A 12,800-nucleotide genomic window follows, 5' to 3' on the forward strand; every position below is an offset into this window, starting at 1 on the left:
AGGAAATGGATCCACAGTTATGCATAATTACAGTACCCTACTTTTCTTGCTTCTAGATTAAAACTGAGCTCCTACTGTAATAAGTAACCATATAATTCAGAAAAAAGATAATTAAATTTACATAAAGTATAATAAAATTGAATAAATTTTCACTTTAGAGAGACAACAGAGTTATTCATTGGGTGCTATAACTGTTAAAATTAAGTTTCTTAAGAAAACCAGAGGATACGTCTGCTAAATATGGGAAAGAAAATTACCAAAGGAGCTATTCTAACTCTTCATTCTCATAATTCTTCTATGTCACACACACCAACAAATGTTACTTATGGAAGCATTTGAAACCCTGTATTTTCTTAATAAAGACTGCTGGAGAGCACTGAGCACAGAGTTTGATAAGAAAAGATTAAGATTAATTACATTGATGTTTGTCCTACTTGGAGCCTAGTTCATTAATGACTGCTTTACATGCAGCTCTTAGGAAATTTTAGATATTTCTAAGCATTGCTTCGAACAGCAGCATTGCCATTTCAAAAATGAAGTCTTATTGGAAGTGATTGAAGCCATAGCTCTAAAAGGAACTCGGAAAATTGTTATTCTTCTGCACCAGTAGGAGAAATTAGTGCTGTCTTTCATGGTTGGAGTTCCCATAACAAGTCTGAAAGGGTTAGCATATGGGCAAAGCAAATTGTTGGCATTTTGTTGTTTCATGAAGCATATACATTCAAAATCTGTACATTGTACATCTGCTGAAAGCACTTAGCCAATTTTGTCTCTTTTTTTCAACTGTTTATAGTCCATTATGCTCTGACACAGCTGTGGTGACATTGTGGTAACCATGAATGTTCCAGGATGTTAATTTTTCTCTAGACTTTTGCATTACTTAAAAGCAAGTCTTTTAAAAACATCATCCTTTCCCAGGAAAAATACGTTCTCTGAGATATTTTTTCATTATTGTTGTCAATAATAGTTACTAAGGATAAAAGTTACACCAGGCTAAAAATATTTGTGCCAAATCTCCCATCAACAGCCAAAGTAAGATTCCCACTATTCACTGCTTCCCAGCAAATTTCAATGTGGTTTATCGATTCAAGTGTATTCAATAATTCAGTTGTAAAACTTAACAGAGTTTTAGAACTTCCACTTACTTTATAAGCTTTAGTTATTTAAAAGAAAAAAAAAGATCTGGGTAGTAGTATTCTTGCTGTGATTCATTTACAGCTGTTATAACTGTACTAGCTGTTACAGGTTCAGTTGTGTTGGTATCTATTTACTGATTGTGACTGTTACTGGTTACATTGGTCGGGGTATTGCATAAATATTCAGTTATTTAGTCAGTTCTCTTGCAGAATTATTTGGTCTTTGAGTTCAGGGAGAAAGATTTGTCCACTGTCTTTAACAGAAGTCCTCTCAGCTGGAAGCTGTGGGGTAGTGTGATAACCAAGCTTCAACTCCCTTCTCGGTATTTTTTTTTCCTTCCTATTGCTGTAGGTCAACCTGAAAGTTACATTTTCCAGAATTTGTAACAGTTCAGAGAAAATGTTTATGCATTTTTACCAGAAACAAAGAACTGAAATTGAGGAGATGAGCTTACGTGGGAGTGGGGGCATTTTTCTAGAGTGGTCCTAATGACTTCGTGGTGGCTGGGCTGCTCACAGGGATACACAGGGGATCTTGAGTTCACATTCCATCTTCTGCCTGATCTGGTGCAGGGCTTGGAACTCATTGTAGAGGAGATCGCTTTAATCTGTTTTACTTTGTATGACATACCTAAAACATTGATCAGAGCAACTGAGCGAGACTGAATGATTGTGTAGCTGGGAGTTTGTAGTACTGGGAATCGTTTGTAGCTGGGACTAGTAGTAGTCATCTATGAATGCAAGACCAGGGTTCAAGTCACTGCTCCAGTAAATATTTCAGCTTTCTTACACAATGGAAGATATTTAACAGAAAGGCCTGAGTTTAGAAGAGAGTAACTTGCTGCAGGAATGGTACTAAAAGTTGTACTGAGACTCTGTGTAAGCGCTCCTCTACTTCAGAGCTTCTGTAAACCATAGACATCAGTGGATACATGTTTATTTTTATCTGTGAAAGCCTCCAGCTGCAAGCTGCGGGGATAACCAAGAATGCTGTAGCCCAGAATTTACCAACTGTCACTGGTGTGATACTGTGCCAAAACTGATGCTTTTAGATAATGCTGAGCTTTATACCATTTAAAGATAAAATTCAGGATAAATGTCAGATGTAGGGAGTATGAGAACCTATGGTATTTTGTGCTGTACTGGCAGGATTCATAAAAATCTGTTGCTTTTAGTGAAAAATATTCATCATTATAAAGTTAAAGAGTGGCAAATTTCTGTGAATGGGATATTACAGATCTAGGAATGCCTGAAGTAATAACTGACCCTGGTGCTTTGAATTTTTGAGAAAATAACCTTGGGGATGTTCTTCTCTTAGCTCTCATCATTCTCTTGACAACTTGTTTTGTTGTCATCCTCTGCCTCTGTACAGGTATGTGATTCTCTACTAGTCTGAGGTGCATGCTATCCCAAATGGTGTAAGCAACAACACATGCAGTCGATCTTACTCCTCCCGTACACCGAGACAGCTGGAGGTGTAGCCAGCTGAAGATGCAATGTGCTTCCTTGTCTTGGGACGCGCATTAGTTGGAGGTGCTTCACAGTGGGGAACATTTGAGGAACACCTCAGATTTGACTTGTTTGGGTTCTGAAGTCTACTTAGGAGCTACACGGTCAAACTCTAAAAAGGCTTAAATCCAGTTCTCCCTTGGCCAAAGAACGGCTTATCCTGGCACAAGACGTAAGTAAGCTGCTGAAGAATGAGAATGAAAAACTGAAAGATGGAAACTCTCTGTTCTCCCTCATAATGCTTTCGCATCTACTGTTGAAAAAATTTAATACAGCTTCCAAGCTCCTCAAGATTAAAAAATTCCCCTGCGTTTGAAATTCCTCACTTAGAAATTTGGTGCCACATTATTTCCTCTGCTCCCAGAGGAACGCAGGCTTTGCAGAAGAGAAGCAGGTACGAGGGGTGACATAGAGCTGAGAACGAGCTGTTGTGGGGGGGAGAAAAGATACGACAGTGAAGGATCTTCACGTTTCCTCTCCGTGTAGGAGGGCCAAAGCGGCAGCCGCTGAGCTGTTCAGTAGCTGTTCCCAGTGGGGTGGGAAGAGGCTTCCCCTTCCTATCCGACAGGACGGGGTTGTGTTTAGTCGCCTTCTGGGACCACCTGGTGCTCCACAGGGTTTGGACATGTTTACTGGTTGAGAAGTTACCGCCTGGACGTGCAGCAGGAGCGGTGAAGGAAACATCCTCTAACCCATCGTGAAGACTTGAAGGAGAGCGCGCTCTTAGCCTTTACAACATCTGTAAACAACGTCCTTGTGTCAATAGCTTTCACAGCCACCTCGAGAGTCACGCAAATGGTTCAGCGGCCATAAACCACCCAAACCGTTGAATGCCTAGACTTGACTGTTGAGGAAATATCTTTAGGCTTTCATTTTATTCCCTCTTATGTGTCCCCAGTTGGTATCCTTCAAAGGATATTAAACTGAATACAGCAAATATCTGAAGATTTCATATGGTCATTTTGCTAGCACAGTACCAAGCACTTTAAGTACATACATATCTGTACACGTTGTCCGGTGTGTAATCTTGGTAGAGTTACATTACTGTTGGTTTGTTACAGTGCATAGAGCCCCTAGCCTTGGGCAGAGGTGCCCCCCCTGTATAGTAAGAGCAGTGCAGAACGATATAAATGGGACACAGCATGGTCACTAACTCAAAGAATGAATCATTCCGTTACAGGATAGAGATGCCACCAGGTTAAAAATAGGCAGGAAAGTGCAAAAAGCTGTCTGTCTACCTCACAGTCAATAGCTGAAGGCAATAAGCCTACAGTAATAGCTGTAAGCAGTAGGACTGCTTGCTTGTCCACTTGGTCATTATCCTTGCAGTCTTTAATTAGAAGAATTGCGTGCAGAGCTCTGAAAGGATACATGAGCTACTGTTACCCGTATTTGGGGCTGTTGCTTTTGTGAGGACAAGCAAAAGGAGAAAATGGGAAGATCGTTTTGCTTTGCTGGTTAAGAATCTCGGTAATCTGCAAGATGTTCCCTCTGAGATTATTGTTGCGTTCTGCCAGGAAGGAGGTGAATTAACACAGTGGGCATCTTGTTCACTACTGCACATTGGCAACCGCAAACAATGTACAAGTATGATTTGGGGGGGAAAACGACCCCCACCTGATAAAAGCATAAGAGGGTTTGTTTCCTGTAGTCACTGAACGAAGAGATCTGCCGGCATAGCAGTCACCTCAATGTGACCTACTGACTTCCTAGAAATTATTTACCATGGGCTGTCTAATCTCTTAGCCAGATGAAATTAGAACAAAGGAAAAAAAACCAGTGACTTAATGGCTGCAGCCCCAAGAGCGTATGCGCAGAGCTACGCCGGTCCGGCCGTAGGGAGCGTGGCCGCCCGCGGCGCGATTCCTCCAGAAGCGGGCAGGAGCTGGCGCACCGAGCGGCAGGGTTTGCAGCTGCGTGTTCCAGGTGACGGCGTTTCCGTGCTCAGAGACGACACAGTTTGGGCCGTGAATTCTTCACAGACGATGGCTTGCTCCCTGCTGATGATTGGATTATATTAGTATTAGGGGTGTAGCTAGGTGAGATTTATGCTCCTGAATCTAGCCTCTTTTTCCCTCTGCTTTGTATGTGTGGCTTCTTAAATATGTCACAGCTTTACCTAGTTTTGAGTTATTGTCTCCCATTGCCGGGGGGAATGCTTCATACCCGTTTGCTTTTTCAGGGTGTTGGCTTGCTGGGTTGGGTCTCATCTCCACAAAGTCTATCTGTGCTTTAGAGGAGGAAGCTGGTAATACAAAACACTCAGACAAATCCCTCTAGTACTGCTATCGTGAGACATTTTTGCATGTTTTAAGACCCTCCCTGCTAACTATAGAGCGCATGGGGACATCAACAAATTATAATTTGATAATAAATTCTTGTGGCCATACATACAACTTCACTAATACGTACAAACAGATTTTTCCCTTTTTGACAGCGTGAATGGTGTCTGACATTTCAGGGCTATGAGGGCTTCCTTGTCTCTCTAGTTACTCCATTCTTTAGGATGGCATCTATTTCTGCATCTGTCTGCTCTTTATATTACTTTTCTGTCTCAAGCATCTCAATAAGGCTGTTAGCATTCTTTTTCCAGTTGGTTATATTTGTTTTCCTTTGCTTCTGGGAATCCTTTACACTGATTTCTAGTCATGTTGCAGTGTGATTTTACTGTTAAATGGGCATTGAAAGAGAATTCCTTCCTGTCCTGGGAACAGCTTCCCAATCCACTGATGATACAATGGCTCGTTGTTATTTTCCAGTAATAATTGGGCATGTTTTGCATTAATAGGGGTTCAAAAGTTTATGAAGCAACTTTTTGGGCCTCTTTTTTTTTTGCTGTGAAAGTCTGTAGACAGATTAAGAAATCTAACACGATTGGATGCCTACTGTACCTAAACTATAGAAATACCTGGGAAATCTTCAACATTAATATGCTTAAATTACAATACTAGCTTACTCACATATGCAGTCTCCATTACCTTTAGTATTTGCTAGTTGTTATGTAGAAAATACTAGGTTTTTGGCTCAGGCTCCCTAGTAAGTAGTTTGAACTCCTCTGCTCTCATTGGTGCTGTTAACCAGAAAGATTTGCAGGCTTGTCCTTTATTCTGAACTCAGGATAGTCGCGGGTACTCCCAGCGCAGTGCAATATTGGGAAAATCCTATTCCAGCAAGAGGCTGTAGCTTATTTACTCATTTGCTCAGTGAGAGAGATTCAATGAAAAAGGTCTGGTTGTGGAAATTCCTCTTTCCTTTTTGCCCTCTCTCTGATCTGATGAAAAGAATTCGTATGTAGTAAGTCTGACTAGGAGAGGACTGTTTTGTTCTATAAATTGATAGATTTTTTCATAGGTAGGGCACACATTCAGATAGGGCCCAAAAGTCATCGCCATGCATTGGTTCCTGAGAAATTTTATTATGTTTCCTGCCTGCTTTTTAACAGAAAAATGTGTGTCTCACTATCTGCTGTCACGTTCAGCACCTGCAAATAAGTAATAATGGATGGGATATGTAAGCCACATGGTACTGATGAGCTCTATATTTTTGGTATTGATATGAGTTAGCAAAGCTGTTCAGAGAGCCTTGTCTTGAGTTTGAGCTCAGCAGTGCCTCTTCTCTGAAAGAAAAAAGATAATCCTACTTCCTTCAGAAGCTCTAGTTCACTCTAATTTTAATTTTTTTTCTTTAATGAGGGGATGTCTCTTCTGCATATGCAATATTAGCTTTTCCACTTCCCTCAAATGGAAGAATAAAGCTTTACATGTCTACCTTTTTCTTAAATTGTGTAGCTGGAACAATGTTGATATTTTTTCATGCTTTTGTATTTCCTGTAGCTGATGACTTTATTTTCTTGGAGTTTGTATTAGCATACAGTATAGTCGAGCCTGTTATCTTTATCCATGTAACAATGTAGTCCTAAAGCAATGGGAGTTCATTTTACTGTAGGAAAAACAATTATATTGGCTGTTGAGGTATTTTACCAATATTTGCTCTTCATTACTTGCTGCATTTTCATCAAGGTGCATGGCTATAAAACAATATTTTGCCTTTTTCTTTCTTTTTTATTTAATTAATTTACGTTTTTTGTTACTGCATCCACCTAACAGGAGCAGAGTTCATTGCAGAGGTTCTGGTTTTAAAAGCCAACCAACTCTTCTAGTCACTTCTTTCTGAGACCTGGTTTTAAATTAAATTATGCTGACCAAACCCTTATCTCACTTGTATAAAAAATGGACTGCTGTCTTTGATGCAAGTTTCTAAAGGAGTTTGAGACTTCGCAAGATGTAAATAGTGTAATCAGCAAAGCAAGGCTTATGGTGTCAAGAGTGTCAGCTGAAAAGAAAAACTGATGCTCCAGAAAACGTTTATATGGTTCTACTTGATCTGAGGATGCTATACCAGATAACATAGTCTTTGATTCTTTTACTCATTGATCTGTATTTAAGCATGTATTCATGCACATGCTGTAAATGCATCAATCCTTTGCAACCTGAAGGAAAATATGCAAATAGAAGGATTTGATAATACTTTAAAGTGTTTGAGCACTTGATTAAAGGACAAGCAAGACAGAAACCTAATTCCTTCTGATTCCTTTCTTTTGTTTGAAATGATAAAATGCATATTGTTATTTCTTCTCTTTTATTCACATTTCTTTCCTGAGCATATAGCTTGTCCTTTTAAAAGCTACGATGTAGTTGATTTTTTCCCTACCGTCGTTCTGCTCTTAAGAAAGGTGTAGAAATGACTCACTTTCTGCCTAATGCTGCCTTTAATTGATGACTCATCTGCTCATCCCACCATTAGTGGTCTTTTATGCACTGAGGTTGATCAGTAGGTGTTCCATGTAGCCTCCTATTTAGACACAGACTGTTACGGTGCCGTTCTTCAGGCATAAATGTGCCTGGCCTATTTGGCAACAGCTCTCTGATTTTTTCCCCAATCAATCGTTACGACAGAAAAGGAACCACCCACTGACAGATCACAAAGGAAAAGGAGTGCATCTTTACACCCGGAATATTCAAAAGCTTCTGGAAGCCTTTCACTCCTGAACAGGGATGGTACCTTTCGCACTCAAGTCTTTGACACGTGAAGCTTTTTAACATGAGAAAAAGGAAATTTCTATGATTCTGTTAAAACTGAAAAGGCCTTTGTGTATCAAGCCTGTTATCAGCTAAGCATTATGTCCAATTTGAGTTTTACCCCATCCTTTTCAGCTCTGCTATTCAGAGCCTTTGTCATCGAGTCTAAACATGACATTGAGCATTGAGGCAGCATCCAGAAATACCCATCCTCGTCCAGCTCACAGCAGCTCTTGTGCTCTGCATTGCTAGTTCACACAGTATTTGGGTAAAAATTATATTGTTTTTAACATTATATTTAACAGTAACTGGAAGTGTTGCTTGTTTCTGTTTAGATGAGAGTCCTTACACAAAGTCTGCAAACCAGGCAAAGGCACCTGATGGAGCACTGTCTGTGAGGAGACAGAGTATTCCAGGTAAGATTTGCTTTGCTTTTTATAACACCTAACTTGTTTGTGAACAGCAAGGTAATACTAATCAAAATTCAACTAGTTATAAAAAGCAAATGAATTACAGTTACTACCAAGCAACTTTATAAGGAAGGTTCCATGGGAGCTGTAAGGAGTTCTTGCGGATAGGTTACCTTGAGCTTTTGCTATGAAGAACATCCCTGTGTCTCTATCTTTTGCAGCCCATTTCAGACATTGATCACAACCTTTTCATCAGAGGCTCGTGTATTTTCAGGCCCCGTGAAACCTGTTCTTTGATATCTGGTTTCGATGGTACAGGGAGATTGGCTTGTATTTTCCACTGCTGATTGGACAGGCTCAGAAATCTAGCAGAGCAACACTATGTCAAAGTTCTCATCTTCACGTGATTTTGTGCCACATGTGTGCCCATCCTTGTCTTTTCTGTCATCACATCACAAAAAGCTGGACCACTAGATCAATGGTTAAAATAGTGATCTTCGAACCTGTGTCTCTCTTAATTACTTCAAACAAGTCTGCAAAATATGCCTGTGAAAAGCAAGTTTTACATATACTATGCAGCAATCTAAGGGGATTTTCACCTCAAGCATAATTTTAGAGGTCTTTTAATGAAAACAAATGAACACTGACAAAGGTTGTGCACAGGCGGAATAACTGATGTTGCCATTCTCACCTCAAGCACAGTAACCTCTGACTTGAAGGGAAGATGTATTGCAATAGAAATCAGAAACTGTAAGGTCATGTCACGCACCTTCTAATGGCTAACGTTAATATTCTCTGCACTCTGTGGCCTTGTTATTGTACAAAGTCCCACAACCCACGGGGAGGCTATGGATACAGGGGATGGAGCTCAGACCTTTACCACTGCCAGGCTCAGATCTCATCCCAGTAGATGTAGTGTTTCTGAAGGGCCAAAGTACAGGTTTTATGTATGCTTTGTGTGCATGTTTGTATGCGTGAGAGCGTGCAAGCTGGATGATTTACTGTTGTTCATAATGAACATTTTTGTCTGTTGAAAACATCCTAGTGATTTACAGATTGTTATTTTTATGGTAGAATCATGAAGATCGTAACCATTGTGAAATGGCACGACTACAGTGTCCACTGTGTGCAGTTATTGTTATGAGAAAATCTTTAATTATACAAACACCAACCAGGTTTTTTTTTATCCAAGTCAATACAAATCAAGATTCATTGTTCTTCAGAGTGAGTTAAGACCTCTATACAGGTACCTTTTCAGGTACTGCTTTAGCTCATAGGTCACTAATATTTAATGTACTAAGTATCTACTTTTTTTTTATTTTTTATATCTTGTGAATTTTTTTCCACTGTGAACTTAGTAATTGCCATATATGGTATGGTTAGGGTATTTATAAAACACTTATGCTAAGGTCCGAACACAGACTGAAGTTCATGGTTTCACATGACATTTTGAGAACTCCTAACGATTTTCACTTGTGTTCTTTAAAGAGAAGGTTTGATGAAAATTGAATCGGTGTGATTTTTCTTTAGACCATTTGATAAGATTAGGATTTCAAGTGTTGAGTTCATGACTAATGACCATTTATTTTGAATTTTTTAAAAATTTGCTGTATATTCTGGAGTTTTTGAGAGCACTGGAGATAAATCTTTCCCATGTGCTCTGCATACAGTTTGTTCAGAAAGATAATACTGACGAGTGTTTGATGAGATGTACTCTGTTTCATTTCAGGTGTTCTGAAAAAAGTAATCTAAGCTTATGTATGTTCTTCAGCTATATAGTGAAGACATTTATCTTAATGCATTGTTGCATTTCTAGACCTTTAGGAGGCCCAAAGGACAAATGATATTGAGCTGGTTGGATATTAAAAAAAAAAATTAAAACTTATTCATGCCCTGACAAATTTATATTCTAGCACAGCGGATGTTGTGGGTTTAGGTACATAAATAACTTCGTAAAACTAAGTACTATTTTGAGAAGTAACTTGAACATTTTGTAGTTGACTGAAGTTTCTGAAAATAACCTGTAGACATTCGTATCACTTGGACACTGAGAAAATTTGACCCCACATTTCACGTGTAAGCTAGCACCTTGTAAATAGCATCTATTCTTGCTTGTCTGTGGGCAGTTCATCCATATTATGGATTTGTCTTGACACATGCAGAAGAATCCCAGCTAGCCAGCTTGGCTTGGTAGTAGGAGGTGTACTAGTAGCATTAACTAGTTTGAGACCAGAAGTAGTACAGCCGCTTTTGCTGGGGGGCAGGATCGCGATTCTGGCAGTATGTAGGTCAGCTGCAAATAGCTTTTTAATTGGAAGGTATGATTCAATGAACCTGGTAAATTCTTGTAGATGTGGATGGAGACATGTCAGCTGGAGTTAGTGTCAGTAATCCTTACATGGAGAGCATACACTGCACGGAAAACGTTAATTTCTATTCCTCCCAGATGGTATGCCTGATAAAACATCACATTCCTGAAGTGCTGTTTTTTCAAGCTTGAAGCATGGCAGTGCCTTTGACAGTATAGCTGTCTAATCCACTTGAAGTTCTGTCATTCCTGAGACATGGACAGCAGATGTCTTATTCCCAAGGAATGCTCTGGCCATTGAATCAGCCAAGAGAAAACTTTTGGGTTTTAGCAAGGTAAATGATCTTATACTGAGCTTTGCACAGATTTGAACAGTCTGTGGAAAAAATACTAGCAAAAATATATATCCAGGATGCATGATGTAAATCTTCCAGTGCAGTGTGGGATCATGTCATCTCCCTGTGCCTGGTGAAGGTTCCTTCTCATGACATTTGAATTCACTTTTAAGGATTCCAAGTGCTCTTTCCTTTGGCCACATGTCAAAAAGGGGAGCTTTTGTTGCTGTGAGACCCGAAACTACTATACCAACTGTAAACCCCAAGAGGTTGTTTTTATCCTTCCATGTGAAACTGTATTGAATGTGCAGTATTGATGAGGAAAGACTGAAGGCACAGAGAAGTAATATAATTCTATAGAGGTTACACGGAGCTCAGGCTTGGTTTATTTTACAGGAAAAAAACATTGAAATAATCATTTTATAATTAAAGTCAAATGAGCACATACTGTAAGATCAGTGCACTGAGTTTAATTCCTTTCATCCCCAGAAGCAGGGAATGGATTAAGCATCTCTCTGGAGCAGAGCTTGCTTGCTTAAGATGCAGAATGCGTTATTCATGTGATGAGACTACATGTCATATTTATCACGTCTTCACATGGTGCAAAATCAACAAGCAACAGATCCTTTCAAAGGGATTTACAGAATTGCTGAAATTATAGTTAATTCAAATTATATGCATTAATATAATTGCAGTTTGAAACTTGGCCTTAATTTTGCAGATGTGTAGGTGTTTAGTTATAGTTATATATATGTGATTGTTTGAAACATTATTTAGTGTCACAGTCAGAATTTCGTAACGTAAAAGTGAGGCTTGAGCTAATGCCAGCATGACAAGCAGCCTGCAAAGTGAGAAACAAACAGTTTTTTCTCCTCTGAACCTTTAAATTTAGGCTGTCAACTAGTATATAATGAAACCTTATTGCTGCTGTGCCCATGTAGTTGGTTACAGAAGCCAACAGGGTGTGGGCTGTGCCCCATTTGGGAAGCTATCGCTGTCGGACTAGTACTTAGGCACGCAAATGGAAGCATCGCGTTTCAAAATTCAGGGGCAAGACCCTTCCCTCGGAATCACAGATGTAGTTAAAAACATCTGTCATTTAAAACCAAAGTTGCTTATTCCTGCAAGAGCTTTGAAAAGGGCATCAAATATTCCAACAGTACTGATGCCATGTCAAGAGCCGATGTCACTGTTAAAGAGGCACTTTGAAATCAAGGAGGCTTTAACATATGCTTAAAGATAAGCATGTTCTCAGTACTGTCCTGAATATGGACAGGCTGAATAGCTGCTCCCACACTTTCCAGACTAAAATACAATGTCTTCTTATCTGTTTTAACAACATGTCAACAGTAATGCTGTGCAAATTGTTCATTTATTTATTTGTCTGTTTTCAATTCACTCACTGAAAATTGAGGGGGTAGAGGGGAACAAAATAACCTGACACAAGCATAAAAATAATTCCTCCATGAAACAAAAAGAGACATCATAAATTTGAGGCTGATTAAAATGGTTCATAAAATCTGCAACATAATTTTGGTTTTAGTCCAATTCTGTACATGCTTTTTATTGAGTCTTAAAAGTTACTATTATTAAAAAATTTTTAAAATAAATAGTCAAAAACCCCACAGTTTTTAAAGAGCTGAAACGTTTCATCTTCTCAGTGTTTTATTTTTGTTGGCTGAAGCTGTTAGTAAGTTTTAGTTAAATTGTGCAAATAGTTTTGGTTGGGTTGAAAGTCTATTTTTTTAGGGAAAAAGCTAATTTGTACCCAATCTATTTGACATTAAATTAAAAAAAATCCATACTTTATACTTCTTGAATCTACTGACTCAGACATCTGCACTATGGGAGACTTATAGAAATATGAAGTTTTATTGCCTGAAGTGGTCAAGGGCTCAAAAGAACTATAATGCAAACCGTAGTCTGGGACAGCTATTTGAATCATCTGTGAATTCAGAGATTTAGTTTAGCTAGGAGGATCGCAGTCATGTAGCTGTCTCTCTCCTAAGTAAATTCTTGTTCAA

The 12,800-nt window shown here is 39.0% G+C and overlaps 1 protein-coding gene across 10 annotated transcripts in view; it reads left to right on the plus strand.

The window, feature by feature from the left end:
- Positions 1 to 12,800, plus strand: part of GRIP1 (glutamate receptor interacting protein 1) — a 328,811-nt gene that overhangs the window by 211,614 nt on the left and 104,397 nt on the right. For 9 of the 10 annotated variants that reach the window (XM_030002723.2, XM_030002730.2, XM_030002731.2 and 6 more), the window contains exon 2: positions 8,059 to 8,139. The exons of the other annotated variant lie outside the window; for it this stretch is intronic. In XM_030002723.2, coding sequence (XP_029858583.1) covers positions 8,059 to 8,139 — 81 coding nt within the window. The remainder of the gene's footprint in view (positions 1 to 8,058; positions 8,140 to 12,800) is intronic. 10 annotated transcript variants of the gene reach the window in all.

The sequence above is a fragment of the Aquila chrysaetos genome, chromosome 26 (assembly GCF_900496995.4).
Source record: "Aquila chrysaetos chrysaetos chromosome 26, bAquChr1.4, whole genome shotgun sequence".
NCBI lineage: Eukaryota > Metazoa > Chordata > Aves > Accipitriformes > Accipitridae > Aquila > Aquila chrysaetos.